At 50.1% G+C, this 21486-nt stretch overlaps 2 protein-coding genes across 5 annotated transcripts in view; one reads left to right on the top strand and one right to left on the bottom strand.

Annotated features, from left to right (window-relative positions):
* The window catches only part of VKORC1L1 (vitamin K epoxide reductase complex subunit 1 like 1), a 62303-nt gene extending 57937 nt beyond the window's left edge, over positions 1 to 4366 (top strand). The window contains exon 3 of the mRNA XM_042971230.1: positions 1151 to 4366. Coding sequence (XP_042827164.1) covers positions 1151 to 1377 — 227 coding nt within the window. The 3' untranslated portion in view covers positions 1378 to 4366. The remainder of the gene's footprint in view (positions 1 to 1150) is intronic.
* A 2659-nt stretch (positions 4367 to 7025) lies between these two features.
* Positions 7026 to 20933, bottom strand: GUSB (glucuronidase beta). Of its 4 annotated transcripts, none has more exons than XM_042971834.1 (12): positions 20664 to 20933; positions 19151 to 19336; positions 18634 to 18815; positions 18311 to 18453; positions 17671 to 17858; positions 17197 to 17349; positions 16768 to 16946; positions 16543 to 16689; positions 14101 to 14185; positions 12347 to 12523; positions 8919 to 9054; positions 7026 to 7397 (listed from the first exon to the last, which is right to left on the bottom strand). In XM_042971834.1, exons 1-12 carry the CDS (start codon positions 20871 to 20873, stop codon positions 7228 to 7230), a joined length of 1956 nt encoding a protein of 651 aa, XP_042827768.1. In that variant the 5' UTR covers positions 20874 to 20933; the 3' UTR covers positions 7026 to 7227. The 4 variants fall into 4 exon arrangements, with proteins under 4 accessions (XP_042827768.1, XP_042827769.1, XP_042827770.1 ...); XM_042971835.1 differs by having other exon boundaries at positions 20648 to 20715; XM_042971836.1 differs by lacking the exon at positions 20664 to 20933 and adding an exon at positions 20463 to 20575.
* Between the last annotated feature and the right edge of the window lie 553 nt (positions 20934 to 21486).

Below are 21486 nucleotides of genomic sequence, written 5' to 3'. Positions count from 1 at the left end.
AAAACCATCTAGGCTTTGCTGGCTGTCGCAGCTACTCAGCTCTACCACAGATGTTACCTAAATGAGTGCGTGTGACTGGGTTCCAGTCAGTCTTTATTTACAAAAGCAGGTGGCCAGGTTGGCCAGTCCCTCACTGTAAGTAATCCAATAGTATCTTAGTCTTGAAGAGTCTTATGAGAGGTCATACTTTAGTACTGACCAGTCCTGTGGGCAAGTCAGGCCTTTATGGTGAGACTATAGCCTCCAGGCAGCTTCTCATTCAACAGGAGGTGGGGATTTCAGCTCCTTAATTAACTTCTTCAAACCTCCTACCACCAATTATTTTTTCCTCTTTGTGTTTTCCTTGTCCGTTAGTTGTCGGGTAGGAGGGTAGTGTAAAATGCTCTAACTCCTCTGTCCTTGAGAATAAGCACACACGTTCTCATTTCTGTTAGCTGTGGGAAATTACGAAACAATACACGTGAGGATGTCAGCACCGAGAGAGCCCTGGTTTAGTGCACATAACCGCCTTTTTTCTTGATCTGCTTTGACCCACATGTGGCCGACTGGCCAAACGTGGTTTCCGTTATCTTCCAGGGTGAGCCCTTTCTGAAATGTTTACTACAATTTTTTTTTCCCTTCTTCAGCAGCATATTGGTATAATCATCTCCCATTTCGGATTTTTGATAAATTTGATCTACACATGGAAAGCAAATTTTACTTCCCACACATGGGGAGCCTCCAGTGCAAAGGCCAGGGGAAGCGTGTCCTGCTTGGGAGAGAAGGTTGTGGTCCTCACATTCCTTTATCCATTAGGAGGGGGTGAGACTGTCAATTTTACAGACTGGCTCATTGCATAATGTGATTACAAGACTGCATATTTTCTTTGCATGACTTAACTAAAGCTAGTTTATGATAGAAGTGATACTTCACCTAGAATACTGACAAATCAAAAACACTGCAGCTATAAAACTGGTATTCTGTGTGCAAAAGTCACCCTGCATAATCTTAATAAAATAGATGAGTAACTTTCGTTCTCAAATTCCATAGCATTTTGCAGTAAAATCAGTATTGCAACGCTGCAGCAAATCATGGAGTGCTAGCTTTTAACTCAGAAACTTTCTTGCCATTGTCAAGGACTGATGGAGCCACACGTCTCTTTCTCTTGCAGGCATGACAGCAAGTGCAGTCGCAGCTTTAATCCTCATGACGTCCTCCATCGTGTCTGTGGTGGGGTCATTGTACCTGGCCTACATTCTGTACTTTGTGCTGAAGGAGTTTTGCATCATCTGTGTCATCACATATGTGCTGAACTTCATTCTTCTTATCATCAACTACAAACGACTAGTTTATTTGAATGAGGCCTGGAAACGGCAGCTGCAGCCTAAGCAAGACTGACAGCCTGACCAGCTCCGGACTGACGGCCTGAAGTTCCCTTTTCCATTAAGTTTATTTTGCAGCGTTTTTTTTTTTTGTTTGTTTGTTTGTTTTTTGTTTTTTAATTCTTCACAACAGACACTTTCCCTGAGAATCTTAAACTGATTTTATAAAACCTATAAATTAGAAGGGGCCCTAGCTATTTTGTGTCAATCTTCATTTTAAATATGGGTACAAAAAAAAAAAAAGGATATGCCGAGCCAATCAAAGACAAGCTTTAACTTTACTTTGAAAATGTTTCTGAAATAATAAAATGTAGCCCTAGCCCCCTGCCCTTGATTGTAAAGTGAGCAACCATTGCTAGTAATTCTCTAATGTGTATAAATTCAGTTTCAGGTATAACAAATGTGATCATGACATGAAAATATTTTAGAATAGATACTGTATTAAATATTGCCATGTTTACAATATGTAATATGTTTTTAGCCGATGGATTTAAACATGTAGATTCAACTAGAATCCATTTATGTGATATTTGTAAATAAAGGTAGAAATATTGGATCCATCCCTGCAGAACTTACTGTACAGTTTAGTTGAAGTGTAGCGATGAAGAATTGTCAGCTCAACGTTGACCGAAGAAATAGTGAAAATAGTAAGTCCATACAGAGCATCTTGTGAAAAGTACTGACAGCTGTGGGTCCAGCACTGACAGCAAAAATAATAGGGTAGTTGGTTCCCTTTCATCTCCTTCCTCAGAAAGGAAGAAACTAAATTTGGACATTCAAGTCAAGCCTGTGTCTAGTCATAAAACCGGATTGATTATAACCTTACCAAAATGAGTCATGTGACCAGACCTTCACATCCAAGGCCTTCAGGACACTAAAAATGGGGAAATGGGTAGATTTCTTTGGAGAAAAGCTGGAAATATTAACATGGCATTTTTAGGAAAAGTCTCTTACAGCAGTTGAATTTTCATGCAGATATTCTTCCTTAACATCGGTGCCAGTCGACCAAACAGTATTAGGACCTTGAAATAACCAGTATAAGCCCAGTTGCTCCAGAGTAGGATTGCTCTTGGGTAGCTCTGTAGTATTTCCTGTTTAATTCTGCACTAATTGGATGTCTAGTTTCTAATTGTTTTAGAGTCCATACTAGATTTGTAAATTTTAGGGCTGACACGCTGCTCAGTTTGCATAACCGGGAGTAGTACGGGTAGAAATATCTGAAGGTAAAATACACTAATGGTGTCACTACTCCTTCTAGTAACTACGCAATGCATAGGTTTTAAGAGTGATTTGAATAAACCCAAATGAAAGTGTGACAGTATGTTTCTATGGTTAACACCTTATATCAGAATGTTAAAAGTGCCTTCTGTCTTAAATCTCAAACCAAATATTTTGTGTGTTGAACTTGGGCAGAAGTGTCCTTCCTTCCTCTTACCATGAAGTAGAAAGCCTGCATCAGTCTATAAAAAGGTTCTGTACAATCATTTTGTTCCTTAGATTGAGAAGTAGTAGCAATGTTTTTGCTTCCAGTTAGATTAATCATTATGTTAAAAATAGACCAGTGACTTTTCTTTAATAAGCCTTCTTTTTGAAGGGAGGGGACAGGCTCTGCTCTGTAAACCGTACTGTGTAGAGTCAGCAACTGTTCAGCAGTTTCCAACTAACTGTCCTAATTGATGCAATGTATTTTTCTGGCCCAAGGCAGGTATAAAATCTGAATTGTAATGAACTTCCAACGGGTTTTAACAGGTTTTGTGAAAGTTGAATTCAGATTTCAAGGCTGTTTTCCCATGAATGTGAATATTTCAATGCCTGTTTTATTATGTGTGTATTGTTCTTGTTTCTAGTTAAAGAACTCTAGAAAGCATTGATCGGATGTCTGGTGTTTGTGGAGAAACAAGTCGTAATGTTGGAGAACTTGTACAATGAGGTCACCTTATCGCAGTGCTTCCCGGTCTGCCAGGCAGTTTGCTGCTTCTTTCTTCTAGGCTAGAATGGAAAAGGTTAACAGTGAAGACTTCTGTGGTATATATAACACTGGTTGTGCTAAATAAGTTCCTCATGTCCCAATTTCAAATGGATTTTCATATTTGGTATCAATCAGCAGAGTATAGTTAAAGCTTGTCTTGATATTGTGTTCTTGCAAATGTCAACTCTCATGTGATAAAATGTAAAAACGTTCAGCCAGACCCTTCAAGATTTTCCTTTGCTTTCCTAAGCCTTGGGGGAAACACCACTGTTTCAGTTGTACAAAAATTTTTTGCCACATTCCTATGAGCCCAGTAGAATTAATCTCTTTGTTTTCTCACTGAGTGATGAAGGTGTGCCGCCTGAAGTAACAGCAGGGTAATGCCAGTATGTCAGTAAGTAACAGGACCCCAGTGGGTGCTGGGATATTTTTGCCCTGGAAGAATTTAGGCTCCCCTCTACATCCTCTCTTCCACTCCAAGAAGGAGAAAACACCATGCTATAAAATTTGAGGATCGTTACGACTTTTTGAGACTATTTAAAACACTGCGACATTACCAGCCACCGACATTGAAGAACAAACTGCGGGGGGGAGGGAGAATTGGATTTCTGTTTTTTGCAGTTATTCCATGCTTCTTGGTTTTGGGAATAAGTTGTATGTAACAAATGAAGCCTCTTATTTACTGTGTAGTCATATCATTTGAAGAAATGAGAGAAGCTGTGGTTAAATGATAAATTCTAGGCAATCTAGGTGATTTGGAGGATTTCATTCAGTTTTGCATTTCAGCTAGGTGCTTTCCAGGAAGGTAAACTGGTGAAATAACTCAGGTTTAACTAGCTATGTGCCAGGAATTACTTTTCCTTTATGTATGTCACCTCTCTTTAAATCTATTACTTTTAAAGATGTTGAAAGCATTGACTGTTTCATACAGAGATCTGCCATTTGGTACAAGAGATCTTTGGACCCTACTAAGTAGGATATAGGACCAAGACTACAGTGAAATTAAACCTAATTAAACCTAAATTGTTGGCTTTTATTTGTTTGTATTTCATTTATATCTTTAAGATTATCAGCAAAAGTGCAAAGTAATCTTCAGCAATTGCTTTGTAACTGAGATTAGAACCACTGCTTAACGTGAGTGAATGCTGACAGACCTTGTCTTGAAAATCTCTATTGGACAAATGCCAACAAGAAATTCACTATCATTATTGGCAACCTATTGGGAAGGAATACCTGACCTGCAACCTTTGTCCTCATGGGTTTTCCCCCGAGATATAAGCATTGGTGGAACATTTCTATTCAGACATTTTAGGCAGCACTAATGATTCCTAATCTGTGAGAACTACCCTTCAATCAAACAAAAGGGGCAGGGGTGGGAATCCAGGCTACTTGGTTTTTTTGTTTGTTTGTTTTTTACAAATAATTAGCCCAGAAAAGGTGAAATGTTTTGTTATAAAACTGTATTAAGCATGGCCTAAGTATTAGGTGTATGACCTGTATAGTATGTTCCATCGAAAATATTTATTACTAGTGCTTTCAGCTCTGGAGTAAACATTCATTTAAAGTGGAGTTCACTGGGCAGACTTCCCCTTTAATATAGATAGAAATATTCTTTACCAGAGATTTAGGACACAGTTTTGCTAACTGGTAAAAACAAATGTAAATATGTAAGAATGTTTATTTGTTGCACATAACTTTTTTGGTATAAAATAAATGTAGACGTTACCTGTGGAAGCTGTACGGCCATCCTTCTTACACTGCAGTATTACATTTCAAACAGAAAGCTGCAATGAATCCAGTCTTCCTACAAACTATTCTTGAAGCTGATACTGTAACTTCATTTCTACAGGTGTCCTGAGTTGATTCTTTTTCCCTTAAATTAGATGTAATTTATAGAAGACACAGGCAGAAATCTTAAGAGATTCCAGTACTGGAATGCGTGTGGGCTCACGATATATACGGCTGTCAAGAATTCATGAGAAAGGAATTAGTGCTTAGAGTTCTATAAGCACATGCACGTGCTGATCAGATCTTGCCCACGGCTTTACTTCAGCTCCCCCTGAATGCTCCACTCAGTCCCCTAAAAAGGTAACATCTGCAAGGAAGATGAATCCATTTGAAATATAGTTCAGCCATATTTTATTGAATACAACAAACGCGTTCTCTAGAACCTCAGGATTTAGGAAATGGGCCTTACCACTAACTTGTAAAACATTTAAGTGTTTAATTTTTTTTTAATGTTGTTAAGTGAAGAGTTCTGTGTTATTCCTTGACATTAAACGGAACGCAAAACTTGATTTCCTTCAAGGAACTTAAGTTCAGTGGTAACAAAACAAGCATGTAACCCCCAGAACCCCTAACTTCATATCTGAACCAACAACACCTGCATTTCTTAAAAGTGGTCTAAAGAGGGCCACTAAAAGAAGGTTCAGTTATCTTCACTGTCTTTCCTGGAGTTTGGAAAGAAAGGATACAAATGGGTATGTGTTGAGACATGTGAATCAACCACAAGTGAAGTGAATCAAGTTCTGTATTAAGAACTGCTTTGGTTCATGGTCCTCCATTTGACTGGACACCAAAGGGAGCCTTTTTCCAAACCATTGAGCTTTATTTATTTTTTAACGTTTATTTATTTTTGAGAGAGACAGAGCATGACCGGGGGAGGGTCAGAGAGAGAGGGAGACCATGCTGACGTCACAGAGCCCAATGCGGGGCTCAAACCCACGAACTGTGAGATCATGACCTGAGCTGAAGTCGGACACTCGACTGGACATGAGCCACCCAGATGCCCCTTTTTTTAAATGTTTATTTATATTTCAGAGAGAGAGCAGGAGAGGGACAAAGAGAGGTGGGGAACAGAGGAACTGAAGCAGGCCCTGTGCTGACGGCAGAGAGCCCAATGTGGGGTTCAAACTCCCAAATCATGAGATCATGACCCGAGCCAAAGTCAGACACTTGACTGACTGAGCCACCCAGGCGCCCCCACAGCATTGAGCTTTAAACCAGGACCGATACTGCCATCTTGGAATAATGTACCTTACTTGCCCTAACGGAGCCTCTGGAAGAGGAGGAGTGATTCCATAAGGAATAAGACCATCCTCCAGGAGCAAGACAGGTGGCATCATCCAAAAGGACAAAGCCCTAGACTACTTGTCTGTAGGCCTGACCTCTTTAAGAGGGTCTCGTCACATTCAGTGGAGTCGGATATGAAGGGACTAATGGGCCTTTATGCTCCTCTGTCCATTTCTGTCAAGACTAGACTATGGCTGGGGTTGGAATAATGTCCTGGAAGAACTGGTGAGCTCTGAGCTCCCTTCTGATCCAGACATTCTTCATCTCTTACCTTTCTTATGCTTATTTGTCAGCTTAACTTGGTGGAAATTGGTACACAGACCTTGTTGATTATTCCAGTAACCTCGCTTTCTGTAAATTCACTGGGACGTGAGCTCATCTGTGAAGCTGAAGAAGCAGTCGTCTCTTCCTCACGCGCCTGGTTGGCTGCACAGGCCCTGGGGCCTGAGGGCTGCCAGGCTAGTCCTACGGAAGTGCCGTCTGCACCCAGCAACTCCGGCCGCGGTGTGAGTGTGGAAGCAAGTTTCGCAAGAGTCCGTACACAGTTACGTTTGTGAAAACAGCCTAACACATGAGAATTTCAGATGCTTTCCAGCAATACAGATCATCGCATTTACGGATGGTCACTTTTAAGACAACTCTTTATTCCCACACTACGAAAGCTTTTATTTGCACCTCTGACATTCCCTTCTGGGAAATTAGTACAAAATCCGGGCCAGAAACTTCCCAGTCGGCCATGCACAGTCCAGGACTGCTGTGGAAGTCGCCCCTTACTTGTGGAGGAGGGGCTGCTATCTGCTCTTGTCAGCAGAGGTAGCTCTTGCTTTAAAGAGTAAATGGGCTGTTTTCCAAACACGGTGACTTCACAGCCGACCAGGGATACCTGGTTTCATTGGCAAGTTTCCAGTATCTCTCTCGCAAAAGGAACGCTGCCCCTTTTGGTTGTCTCTGGCGCGTGAAGATCCCCTTTTTATTCCCCATTACTCTCTGCGGTGCTAAAAACAAGGCAAAGAGGTATTTCAGATGACTTCTGATGGGTCAAACAGGAACCAACCTAGAGACAAGCTGGGCATGAAACAGAAATGTCCTTTTCTATAAAACTTAGGATTGCTTGGTCTGAAGTGGCCACTTAACGTAAGGCTAAAGATTTAACCTGCTGCTCCCCCAAACAGCTTAGCTCCCTGGTATATTTTTGTTGTTGCTGTTGTTGTCTCTTAGAGGAAAATCTAAAATTATTTTTCTTTTATCTGCAAAATAAGGTTTGAAACATGAGCACCCAGCTGCCCGGCAATGAGAGTGGGGACTGAGCCGGAGTTACCCTGAGAAAGGCCTGGGCTTTTCTAAAGAGACGGCTCTCCTAGTGGGAGCCGGGGTCCTGACCAGGCAAGGGTGCCTCGGTGGGATCTACCAGATTTCCAAGCTCTCTCAGGCAGACTTCCGGCTGGGTTCCAACTGCCAGTGGCTGGTCGGCTGCTCTGCAGCAGCTGAAGCTGGGAAGGAGGCGAAGCGGGCCACAGGCTCCCAGCACACCTTCTCTCCACCTCAGGTGAAACCACAGCTTCCGTTGAACGGGAAGGTCTTTCCACGAGAAGCAAATGCCAGGCACTGCGCCAAGCACTTTATCACATGAATTCCTACGTCGACCCGCAGGGGGCTCATCCCCACTTACAGGCTTGTGACAGGGTCAGATCATCTGTCCACAGTCACACAGCTAATTTCTTACTACACAGAGCCAGCGCATCCATTCACGAAACCAGACTTCAGGAGCCGTCGATCTCACTTGCCAGAGAGGCTTGAGTTCTTGTTCCTTTTACTCTACCTTCCTCTTTCCATTCTAATTTTTCATTAAACTCTCGCCTTCCAAAGACTTGTCCTTCCCTGTGAATAATAGGTTATAAATCCCACTACTACCAAATCCTTCCTTACCTCCCCAAATCGCTATGCTAAGTTTATGGGATATCAAGAAACCAGTAACATCTACAGGTATAGAAAGAAATGGGATCCACGATGAATGGCACTGAAGTGGCCCTCACATCTCCCCGCCTGAGAAAGAATGCAGACGGTATTCTCTCCGAAGACTTTCAGACCCTCCCACATTCCAAACACTTTGACACTTGCATTTGGTAAACCTGCCTTCTACAAGCGAACGATGTAAAACACACCAAAATATACTAAGTTTCCCGGGCTTTGTACCGTACTCTGGAATAATAAGTGTATCCCACGTGAATCCAACGCTAGGTCCGCTTTTTCCACACACTGTTGTGAAACAGACAGAGGCAAGTTGGTCGTTTTTGCCTCAAGATAATACCTCCTCCGTTTGCTTTCTTACCATGAAATGATCTGGGAAGCAGGCAAGTGATGGCTGCTTGCTAAACTAGGAAATCCTCACGTAGCTTACACTGACTAGAGCTTTCCCCCTCTTGTTTCCACTGCTCTTACAAACAAATGTCCTGAACTAAAAGGCCAACCTGAAAACATGAGGAACAGTACACTCCACAAACCCGACTGCCACTTACACTGGTTAGTCATAAAATCGGCAAAGTTCCAGATGAGCTCTCCGACCACGTATTCTTTGCGTTTTTGATCCAGAACCAAATGATACTGCTCCAGCAGACCTTTCTGGTATTCCTCGCTGAACATCAGAGGTGGGTCCTGGAATTCAAGGCAAAGAGTGAAGTTAAGAGGCAGGACTGGCAGAATTGTAAATGGTAGGTAAAAATAAAGATCCGTGTGACGCGACCAAAATACCCGTCTCCACGGTGGGCTGCAGTGACTGCAGGACTCGGGCGCGGGTGGAGACACAGCCAGGCTGTGGCGTAGCCCAGAGTAAAGAGAAGGGATTGTTTAAGGAACCTTAATTAGGAACTGCTTTATTTCTAAGCAGAGTTTGATATTTTATCTTCCATCTCTATTCACCGGTGCAGCCTGAAAGCTGAGCTACACTGGAAGTAAAAATGACTCTTCAGATAATAAACTTAAAACTCACATTTTAAGTAGCTGCCAGCTGACGATTTGAGAAATAGTGTGACTCACTTGAACTCGACTCGCATTCCTCTGTATCTGGTCTGGGTGAGCAGCTGCTACTTAGCACATCCATCCATTCGACAAATAATCACTTAGTATGGATGGAGGCTCTGGTGATGAAGTGACAAGCAAGAAAGGCAAGTGTCCCTGCCCCTGCAGGCTTTATACTCTGACAAGAAAGACTCAAGGTGTTAGCGTAATGAGGGTAAACGGGGGTGACTGGCAGAGTGCAGAGCCAGAGCCAGGGGGTGGTTAGCGGTGGGGCTGAGAAGGGCCACGCAAAGCTCCCTTGAGGAGACGTCAAGGACCTGACAGGTGAGAAGGGTCCTGACGAACGAAGGCAGAGGCCACACCTGTGGACTCGTTCAGTACCTGGTGAAGAGCGCCTGTGTGCTGTGTACTAAGATATAATGACCTTTTAGAGGTTCTTGGGACGGTCTGTTTTCATCCCATGGCAATTTGAGGGGCACTCAAATCTTAAACGTTCAAGGATAGAGCTTTTCAGTCACTTTACAAGAGAACAAAGCCCTATAGGCCTTGGCTTTCTTTTCCAAAGAAAAGGATAGAAATGCTATCGAGGACACACTGGTAATGTAACAGTACAACTGAGCCAGGTTTTGTTCCAGTTCCAAAATTGTATATGTATATGTTCTTACTTTGTTTTAATGGAAACAACCCATTAGACAACCGCATTGTCTAATTCTTAAAACCGAATTAAACTAAGTCAACTCAGTCATAACTAGTCATATTTCAAGTCCTCAAGAGTCACATGTGGCTGGTGGCTACCCTCTTGGACAATGCAGAAACATTCCATCACTGCAAAGGGTCCTATCAGCACTAGATCTAGACTGAGTTTCTTAAACATTCAGAGTTGGTTACCTTTTCAAAAACGGAGAACTGATGTACATATACGTTATCTTCATAAGCTATTTTCCCTTACTTTACCAGTTTGTAAAATGGCATTCTGTGTAAGCAAGATGAATTTAAGGGTATGAACAGAATAATATAGCACACAGAGGTAGCTGTTCAACATACCAAGGATAAGCATATTAAGAAAGGTGTGTCAGGCACCTGGGTGGCTCAGTTAAGCGTCCAACTTCAGCTCAGGTCATGATCTCACGGTTTATGGGTTCGAGCCCTGTGTTGGGCTCTGTGCTAACAGCTCAGAGCCTGGAGCCTGCTTCAGAGTCTGTGTCTTCCTCTCTCTCTCTCTCTCTCTCTCTGTCCCTCCCCGACCCACACTCTGTCTCTGTCTCTCTCTCAAAAATAAACATTACGGGGGCGCCTGGGTGGCTCAGTCGGTTAAGCATCCGACTTCAGCTCAGGTCACGATCTCACGGTCTGTGAGTTCAGGCCCCGCGTCAGGCTCTGGGCTGATGGCTTACAGCCTGGAGCCTGCTTCAGATTCTGTGTCTCCCTCTCTCTCTCTGCCCCTTCCCCATTCATGCTCTGTCTCTCTCTGTCTCAAAAATAAATAAAACGTGGGGCGCCTGGGTGGCTCAGTCGGTTAAGCGGCCGACTTCGGCTCAGGTCATGATCTCACGGTCCGTGAGTTCGAGCCCCGCGTCGGGCTCTGTGCTGACCGCTCAGAGCCTGGAGCCTGTTTCCGATTCTGTGTCTCCCTCTCTCTGACCCTCCCCTGTTCATGCTCTGTCTCTCCCTGTCTCAAAAATAAATTAAAAAAAAAAAAAAAAAAAGTTAAAAAAAAAAAATAAAACGTTAAAAAAAATGAAAAAAAAAAAAGACACAAAGGGAAATTGCTTAAAAAATAAACATTACAAAAAAAAATTTTTTTAAATGTGTCAACAAGGAATGTGGTACTTGTGACAGTAGAGTGTAAGGAAGCTGGGTAGGGATGAGAGGCTGGCTGTGCTTCAAGAACCCACACGAAAAAAATCCCCAAGATAAAGCATCATATCTTTGGGAAGGAAATGAATAAAAAAGAGAGAGAGAGAGAGAGAGAGAGAGAGAGAGAGAGAGAGAGAAAAGCTAGTGATTAAATCTTCCTCCGGGACACCTGGGTGGCTCAGTTGGCCGAGCGTCTGACTTCAGCTCAGGTCATGATCTCATAGTTCGTGAGTTCAAGTCCCGCATCAGGCTCTCTGCTGTCAGTGCAGAGCCTACTTTGTCTCTCTCTCTCTCTCTCTCTCTCAAAAATAAAAAATAAACAGAAAAAAAAAAAAAAACCTGGCTCCAAGATTTCATTCATTTCCTTAACAATTATTATTTAGCACCCACTGAGGGCCGGGCACTGCTGAGGGCTTGGGAAGCACTGATACATAGGATTCAGTCTCTCTCTTGGAGCCCACAGTCTGGTCAGGGAGGCGGCCAAAGAGATAATGATGGCACCCAGTGAGAAACGCTGACAAAGACCAGGCAGAAGGAGCAGTTTCTCTGCCTAGGGCAGGCAGGTAAACCTCACCAAAGAGGGGACGTCTGAGCTGAGATGCGAACAGAGTAAGAATCCCGTAGTCGGTGAATGTGGTGCTACATGGGCATTCCAGGCAGAAGGAACAGCCCACACCAGAGCAGGAGCCAACAAGCACGGTGGAAACAGCCCAGGAATGAAAGCAGGGGAGGACGACCTGGGAGAGGGCAAAGAGCAAAGGACGTTGACTGCCCCGGCCAGGGCTGGGGCTTTAGCGTGGGGGAAGCCAATGACAAGGCTCCCAAGACTCGGATTCGCTCAGGAGACCACTCGGGCAGCCAGGGGAGGCTCTTTGGAAACAAGGCCAGTAAGGAGGACCAAGCAAGCGAGGCGGAGGCCCGAGTCCGGCAGCCGCGAGTGTGGAGGACAGGCTGGTGTGAGCCAGCACTGCATGGAGATCATCAGGACACGTGAGGGGTGGGAGAGGAGCACACTTCCAGCTTGGGGAAATGTCCGAGAGTGAAAAAATAAACGATGTTCTACACCACTTACCTGGTGAAACCCTGCAATGGTGTCTGCTCCGTACTCGCTCTGGATTATTGGTTTCTGATAGGTCCTGTACCAGTTCTCAAACTGGGTTGTCAGCTGCAGCTGAATCACCTCCATGTGACCATAGTCATGATACCAAGAGTAGTAACTATTCACACAGATGACGTCCACATACGGCGCCTAGGGTGAGAGCATTAAACTTGTTCACGAACCAAAATACTGTAAGAGCATTAGGGCTCACAAACTCAGGGGGCTCTTCCGGCACAGGAGGCAACAGGGGGCTGCAGAAAATGATCTAGGTGCTCCCACGTGTAGCAGACCTAGAAGTGACCTGAATAAGGCAAGTCTATAATCCTGAGCTGACGCTCTTGACCTGGCTGTAGCTGGGCTCTGGAGAGACTGAGCGGTAGAGCAGACGCCCCGTGAGCCGGCCGCGGCGCCAGCCCGGGGCGGTGGCGCTCCTGTCACTGGGCTTCCCTTACCTGGGAAATGTTCCCAACTGAGGGACAGAGGCGGTTTTTTTCCCCACAAAGGTCTTGGCGAACCATGTCATTCGTGAGCTGGTGCTGGGGCCACAGAGCGGCCGAAAACTTCCCTCCTAGGAGGGCAGCGGCAATGATGGGCGGGACCCCTCATGTCTACAAGTGCGGTGCTCGGGACTGAGTGGCGAGGGCTAGGCCAGCCAACTGTCCGGCCTCTCCTATCACCAGAACACAAGCCAGTCTCGAAAGCCTGTACTGGGGCTGATGTGGCCCGACCTTCCCAAGCGACCGAGCCCCTTTCCAAACTGTGGCTGAGAGCAGCGGGCAGAAAGAGGGAGCTGGGGAAGTGGCCACGGGTGGACACTTGCACACGGACCACACATCCCACTAGGTGAGCCCGGCAACCCTCTGTGGCCCAGGCACTGGCTGCCCCATCCACACAGAAGACGAGAACGAGGATATGCCACTTGGGCTCTGAGGACATCCGTGCCTGCCCGTGCCATGCTGGTGTTTGGCCACAGTCTTTATGCTTCTTTGAAGGGGCTGTTCTCAAAAGATGGCAAGGGAAACACCAGGGCTACGAGCCTTTGGTCGCTCATGTTAAAAGGAGTGTTGCCAGTTCATTTTGTACATTGCGTTCTCTCCTCCATTCCTTCTGCAGATGTTTTCTCTTTCTGTAGTGCTTTCCTCTTAAGGACTGGCCTTCAGTTCTCTGGTGAAGACACATTCTCTTGCTGCCATGTTCTATCTACAGCCTCAGTGTAACCCTGCGCATAGTTTCCGAGGGGCTGCTGCGCCAGGGGGTGGGGAGGGATGCGTGTGGTCCAGCCAGCCAAGTGAGCCTGTCTGACCCTTCGATTCCAGTCCAGTCCAGATTGCCAGCCTGGACTTATTAGATCAGCATCTAGGCATCTGTACTTTCAAAGAGCTTCTCTGAGTGGTTCTGACAACCAGCTGGGTTTGAAAAACACTGGACAGTGACAACTTTAAGCTCCCTTAAACCTGTGCCACTTTAAAAGCATACTAAACCGCGGAGCATCAAACCCTGACTCTGACCTGAGAACGCACGAAACCTCCCTGTGCCCAGCCTCCTTGGACTGAGAAGCCATACTGCTGGGCAAACAAGCAGCTAGTTATCTTTAACCTGAAGACCATCCAGGGACGCGTCTGGACCGGCTGCTCAGGGCTCCTCCCAGCAGCCTGTGTTAGCAAGCATCAGAGCAAGGCGAGAGGACAGGCAGGGAAGAGAAGTGGCACGGAGACCCCCAGGCTCACCCCCAGATCTGCTTCATAGTTGGAGTTGGTCACAAAGGTCACGGGCCGGGAGGGATCCAAGGCTTTGGTGTGAGCAATCAGCGTCCTGTCCACAGAGGGCAGAAGACACAGGCTCATCAGTCTGGGAAGGGCCCTCATACAGCCATCTTTCTCTCTCTCTCTCCACCCTGTCTCACAGCCAAAAACTAAAGACAAAATCCTTCCTCCCTCCCGACCTTGAAGACTCCTCTCGGTAGGCAAACACGGTCTTCTAGCCTTAGATCATGTTCCTTGGCCTCTTTCCTTCTCGCTCCCCAAATCCCACCCCCACAGAGGGAAGGCCACCCTCACAGCTGGGGTCCTTGGGCTGGGCTGGGCTGGGTGCTGCCAGAATCTCGGAAAAACCTCTTGAAAACAGGGAACGGGTGGGGCGTGGACCAACGTGGACGTTAATTTAACGAGTAGAGGATGTGTGCGAGGAGGCGGGCCGTGTGTGCACTGGGCACTCACTGGAGACTGGAACAGGAGCAGTGGGACCAGACATTTGCACGGGGAAACGCTATGCTGCCATTACAAGTGGGCGGTACAGGGCTCTGGGAGACAATAGCAGGGCACTTAACTGACACTGGAGAGTCACCCCCATACTCAGAAGAAACAGCATTTCGTCTCATTCACCAAGGAGGAGCTGTGGAAAGAGGCTCCCAACAGAGGGCCCAGCCTGCGCTCGGGGCTCAGCCTGGGGACCCGTCACAGGCCACCTCAGCACAGGTCACTCCGTTCACTGGTCAAGCTTGCTCCTCTGCTCCCCGTCCCCACAGCTGGCTTCCTTCTCCATGACACTCTTCCCACCCTGCTCTCCTCATACGAAGGCTGCGGTTCCTCAAGCCAGAACGGCACCCTTCACCTCGAGTCCCAGAGCCACACTCTGAAACAACCTGTGTGCCTCCAGGAAGCTTTGAAGCCTCGCTGAGCTCCTGATGCCCAGGCGGCTCCAGCCATTCCCTGGCCACCTCCCTACTGCACCAACGATCATGCATCACCTTCTCTCCACCTCCCAGAAAAGCTTGCAGACACCCATTCTCGGACACCTGCGCTTTCTGCCCCACAACAGACTTCTGTCTCCCAGCCCTGGCTCACACAGGCCTGTGCCTCAAGGCACCAGGCTGCACGTTCAGAGCTTTGCCCAGTGGGCCTGCTGCTCAGAGCCCCACATCTTGTACCTACGGCTCAGCTCACAGCACTCCACGACACTGAATGGCCTCTGCTGCCTCTATAGCCAAGCGAAGTGATTCCCCTCTGTGGGCCAAGTTACAACTGCATGATTGTAAGAAAGACAAGGAACCGAGGACCACCCCCACCCTGAGGTAGTAAACCCTCCCACTGCTGGAAGCCACCCGTAGGTGTGGTTTCTGTCCACTGCAATGCCAGGGTCGGGGGAGCCTACTGGCATTTAGTGAATGGGACCGTGAACTTTTAGATGGGCTGATCCTGTCTAACAATGTAACTTAAAACAGTCAGAACGTGCATGTCATTGAAAAACCTGTGTATAATTATGTGCCTACATAATCCAGTTTCATAAAGCCACTTTACAGAGATGAACCCAAAGCATCACCAAGTGGTTTTTGCAGGTGTAACATGCACTAAATTTCCCAGGAATGGAGATAACATAAAAATTGAGAGAAGACTATATTTGGTTTGGCTTGGAACTTTACCTAGAGTGAGTCACCACTTCGTAAATGCACAGCAGTGAAGGAAACACCGCTGGTGGCATCAGTCACCAAAACGATGCCCCCACTGTCAGCATCTGTAGCTGCGTTCTCAGGCGGTTCCACATCTAAGTGCAAGCGTCTGACCCCTTCACTGGCTCTTCTGGGGAGTTGGCTCATGCACTCACGTGTAATTATATAAACGACCGTCCTCTATATCATAGTTGGGCCAGGCCACTGTTCTTTTCATAACCTGAAGTTATGTGTCTAAATCACTCTGTGCAGAAGTTAACTCCAGGGGTGCCCAGGGTGGCTCAGTCGGTTAAGCATGTGACTCTTGGTGTCAGCTCAGGTCATGATCTCACGGTTTGTGAGTTCAAGCCCCGTCAGGCTCCGTGGTGACAGTGCAGAGCTTGCTTGGGATTCTCTCTCTCTCCCTCTCTCCGTCCCTCCCCCACTTGCACGCGCTCTCTTAAAATAAATAAACCTAAAAAAAAAAGTTAACCCTAGATCTCATTTCAGATGTGAAAAAGGGACACTGGGGCTCAGTGGGTTGAAATCACAAGTGGTGGGTGTGTACTTGGTGCCCTGCAGTGACCATGTACGGAGGCACCCCCACCTGGGCTGGGAGTGGGTGCTGCCTCTCATAGCACATGCCTGCCCCAGGGCCAACCTCAGCGCTGCCACCCAAGGCTGACCCAGACCAAAGGGCTGAGGTCTCACCCCTGACCCCACCCAGGGCAGAGGGAGCACTCACTTGAAGTAGTAACCGGCAGGTTTCAGGAAGGAAGCGGGCTCATTGGCCACAGACCACATCACAACAGCCGGGTGATTCTTGTCCCTGCGCACCAGCTCCTCCATCACCTCCAGGTGGTGCTGCAGAGACACGTTGCCGTAGCTCTCGCTGTGGCAGAGGGAGGAAAAGGAGCCGTCAGCGCCTGCGCCCCCGGCAGGCTGAGCAGGGAGGGCGGCGGGCACTCACACCAGCACGATGCCCACACCGGGACTCTCGTCGATGACCACGATCCCATAGCGGTCACAGAGCTGCATCACCTCCTCCGCGTAGGGGTAGTGGCTGGTGCGGAAGGCGTTGGCCCCGAGCCAGCGAAGCAAATTGAAGTCCTTCACCAGCAGTGGCCAGTCAAAGCCCTTCCCTCGGATCTAGGGGAGAGCACAGTCGAGTGATCCTCCCTCCCCTGTCCCAGACGCACTTCGGTCTGGAGCCAGGCCCCGGAAGGGTCACCCCATTAGCCCTCAATCTGGCACAAGGACAGGCCCCGTCAGGCCCCATCCGGCAACTGTTTCAAGCAGTTTGCTTCACTGCTCTGAGTCACCCTCAATTGCTTCAGGGGTCACGCGGAAGACAGTGGTGAGCAACAACTGTCACAGGAACCCAGAAGCCACGACTCACATCTGCATCCTCGTGCTTGTTGACCCCGTGGAAATAGAAAGGTTTCCCATTGATGAGGAACTGGTGCTCTGTGACAGCCACCGTGCGAATCCCCACGGGGAGAGTGTAGAAGTCAGACACAGACCCAGCTGCCGTCTGCGCGGTCAACCTCACCTGTGAAAGCCGAGCACCGGTGTGAGGCATCCGTGCTGGCCTGAGCCCCACACAGCCCACCCTCCAGCGGGAAGGCCCCTCGTGAACCACAACGGCCAACGTCTGGGACTGCACGCAGAGAGATGCAGAAATTCCCAGCTTCTGCCATTAACAAGGAGGAACGTTCACCCTGCCCCTGGTGCCTGCTCTTCAAAACTGGGCCTCCCTACCAAGCGGTGAGAAGATCAGACCGGAAGCTCAGAGGACCACGTGTACCCGACTACCTGTCCCGCACCCCCTTGGAAGCCAAGGCTGCTGGGTGGGGGCAAAAGACCTCGTTACCTCCAATGAGTACAGGTAGGCAGGGTGCTCATGCATCAGGTATGGCCACCAGAGGTGGGCATCGGGCACGTGCAGCTGGCCCCGACCCCCCGTCCCCTGGGCCACGGCTTTGCCTTCCTCGTCCAGAAGACGCACTTCCAGTTGAAAGTGTTCACCGCCTTCAACAAAAATCTGGTAATCCACCAGCCCTGCAAGAGACAAGGAAGATCAGACCAAAAAGGGAGGGACACGATCTGGGTCCCACAGAGAGCCTCCTGCAGCCACCACTCTGAGGAGTCCTCAGCCAACAACTGTTTATTTCTGGAGCCCAACCTGCAGTGAGGGGAGATGAGGCGAGGGCAGCACAGTGGGAAGGGACACAGATTCTCATGAATCCTAAGCGATTCACCCTGAGCTATGATTTTACACAAGCCCCACTTCTCCTTGGGCTTCGTTCCCTCACAAAATGAGGTCAGACCAGATGAATGATTTCTGCTGCCCGTGCCAGTTCAGACAGGCTGGATTTCAGCTCTTTTTGGGCAGATGGGAAGCCCGAGGGGGAAGAGATGCTGGCAGAGGCTTTCTCCTGGAGCATCTTTCCAAACAGGGAGCAGAGCCACTTGGGGCCTGGCTGAGGGAAGTTCCTGCAGGGAGCCCTTACCAGTGTCTTGGTCCACGCTGGTGCTGACGGTGATGTCATCGATGTAGGTGGCAGGTGTGGTGTAGAGGAGCACGGGCCGATGCAGCCCCGCGTAGTTGAAGAAGTCAAAGTTTATGTTCTGGACAAAGTAACCCTTGGGGTACCTAGGATGGGAGAACAATGGCCAACTTGGACCTTGCTCTGATACTCTGACCTCAGCTCACATGTCTCCCTGGCCTCCCAGAGCCAGGGCCTCACCTCTGCTAGGGCCACCCTGCCCCTAGTGGGAAGACCAGTCGGCAGGGTGGGGAGTGGGGTGGAGGGGGGAGCAGGGTGCCGCTCACTTGGAGGTATCCGTCTGGTGGAGGATGGTCCCTGGCGGCAGAGTGTGGGGGGTGAGCGTGTTGTTGATGGCAACGGTAATGCGGCAAGAGGCCAGGGGCCCACTCTGTACCAGCTTGCTGATGTCAGCCTCGAAGGGGAGATGGCCCCCCTCATGCTCTGCCACGTGGACCCCATTCACCCACTGCAGACAGAGAGATACGGGGAGGGAACAGCAAGTCAGGGCGGCCATCGCAGGCACTCCCTCACACACAAGTGTCGTATGTGGGGGCTCAGGGCCCCGCCAGCCACCCCCGCCTCAGGAATGGAGGAATGAAGCTCTAGCTAAACACATCAGGCAACCTTCCCCCGACCCAGGGCACCAACCCCAGTGTGGGACATGGGTGTACCCCCCCCCCCAGTCCACCCCAGGAGGCAGGCTGTCAGGTGACCCCTGGGAACCACACACCTCAAGGCAGCCCCAGGCTGCTCAGCAACTGCACCTGACCACTCGCCCTGCCCGATGCTTGTTGTACTCACCACAATGGCATAGTAGTGGGCGCTGCCAATCCTCAGCACCACTCTGGTGCCCAGGTCCTGAGTCCATCGCTGGGGCAGGGTCGCCTCCCGCTCGTACCACACCCAGCCGACAAAGCTGCGCAGCTGCCTATCCTGGCCCACGTCATTGAAGCTGGAGGGAACCGGCATGTCCAGGGTGGGGCCCGACTGAGGAAAGAAGGGCTGGGATCAGGTCCAGACCACCTAGGAATCGAAGACCAGGACCCAGGCAACCCCCTTCCCCAGGGGCCACGTCCCCCAGCCACCCGGCCTGCAGGAAGAAGGCTGGGTAAGATGACTTCTCCTGGGCCCCGGGATTCCAGGCCACCCCACCATTCTTATTCTTTGCCAGCAACTGACTGATGCCGTTTATGGGGCTCATTTAATTCGCACAGCTCCACGAAGCAGACAGCGGTCACTCAGTCACTCGATCAACGGTGTACAGTGAATACCTACAACGCTGAGCAAGGTGATCGGCTCTATGAAGAGAGTGTGGAGGGTGGCAGGGATGGTCAGGGAAGGCCTTTGGGGGCCCATGGGATACTGCCTTCTGACAACCTGGCAGAACTGGGTGAGCCTGAGCCTGACAGGGCATCCCCTGAACATCTCCAGTAGATGTCCTCTAGGCACCACCAGCAGGACAGCTCAGTGAGCCTGGAAGCAGCCTGGGGAAGACCTTCCTGACATCCTGTCTGTGGGATTTCCTCTGTCCCTCACAGCTGTATCCCAGGGTCTGGCACAGCCCTGCATGTAAGGGACTCAAAAAACGTTGGCTGAATGGATCCATAACTTGGTAAGAGATCCTCCTGCTAGCATGGTTTGTGTCTGGGGCTGGGGGGCAGCCAGCTCCTTCTCAGGGCAGTCTGTGGACAGGGGCGAGCCCAGCCCACAACCCAGGCAGAGGCAAGAGGATCTGTTCAGACCAGACCCTAAGAGGAAGACGACCGACTGCCCCGGGGAGGAAGCTGGTGGGGGCAGGGGCTGCTCTGCTGAGGAAACTGTGAGTGGGGCACAAGCCCGGCACCCAGTTCTTCCTCCCCTGGGGAACGGATGGCAAAGACTGAGAAAAGAGGATCTAGGGGAGAAGAGAGGGCCAGCGGGCACACAGGCCCAGCACCACTTCCCGCCGACACCACCCAAGTCAGAGGGGAGAGCCGGGAGGAGTCCTTGGCCAGGTGGGTGCCAAGTCCTTCGCGCCAGGGCAGGGCTGGTGCCAAGACGCCTACACCTCCTGTCCTCCCGCCCCCGAGCTCGGTGCCAGCGCCGCGAGCCTGTCCGGCTCAGCCAGTCTTACCGAACCGGGCTGGAGCAGAGGCCTGCCCCGCCGCCCCCCGGACGTCCGGGCCGGCCCTCCACCCGTTTCCTCCCTCGCAGTCCCTCTCCCCGTCGTCTGATCCCACGCCTCCAAAGCCGTCCAGCTTTAACCTCCTCCTGGCCGACAGCTCCGAGACCTCAGAGGAAGGCTCCCTGCCCACCTACCCCGCTGGGCCCGCACCTCGCGCAGCGGCGTCCGGTACCACTGCTGCTCGAAGCCCTGGCGCCGGTTCTCGGAGAAGTCGGCGCGGAAGCTCCAGAGGCCGTTCAGCTCCTTGAGCTCCCGCGACGGGCTCTCCCGGGGGTAGAGCATCCCGCCCCGCAGCGCCAGCCCGCAGGCCCAAAGCAGCGGGCCGAGCGCCGCCCAGACCGCCGCCGGCCCCCGGAGCATCCTTCGCCCGTGGCAGCTCACAGCCAGCCGCTTACCGCCGGGCTCGGAGCGGCGCTGGAGGCGGACGGGGCGGCGCTGGAGGCGGACGGGGCGGCGCGCGAAGTCACGTGCCCCACCTGAGGCCTCCCACGCCATTCTGGTTGAGGGCGAGTTCCCGGTCCGGAGGAGCTCTGGGGCCGCAGGGACGCCACTGGCGGCTGGCCACAGGGCCGCGGCGGGGATGGGGGTGGGCCGGCGGGGAGCCCGAGGTTAGGCCCTCGGGGGAGAGGGACCCCGAGCCTCCAGCCCCCGTCCTGAAAGGCAGAGGTCCCCGGCTCTGCGCCCGCCCCGCCGCCTTGTCCTCCCCGGTCCGACTGCTCCCCCGCCCGGGGCGGTCGGTCCGGGGCTGCGGCCAGAGCGGGACCCGGGGAAACAGCCGGACAGCCCGTGAGCCCAGGCGAAGTCTCTGCGGTGCCTGGTGGCGTGCACCCCGCGGCCGTAGCCTTGACCGTGGGCCTCCACCTACCGTCACCTGAGCCCCAAACCTCTAACCAGGGGCTCAGGGCTCCCAGTTGGTGTTGTGGGATCATAAAGATGCAAGGAGAGGGGGCTTATGGCCCCAGTAACCTGGTCT

The sequence above is a fragment of the Panthera tigris genome, chromosome E3, assembly GCF_018350195.1.
Source record: "Panthera tigris isolate Pti1 chromosome E3, P.tigris_Pti1_mat1.1, whole genome shotgun sequence".
NCBI lineage: Eukaryota > Metazoa > Chordata > Mammalia > Carnivora > Felidae > Panthera > Panthera tigris.
Note: the sequence above shows the minus strand (reverse complement) of the source record. Positions and strands in the feature narration are given on the sequence as shown.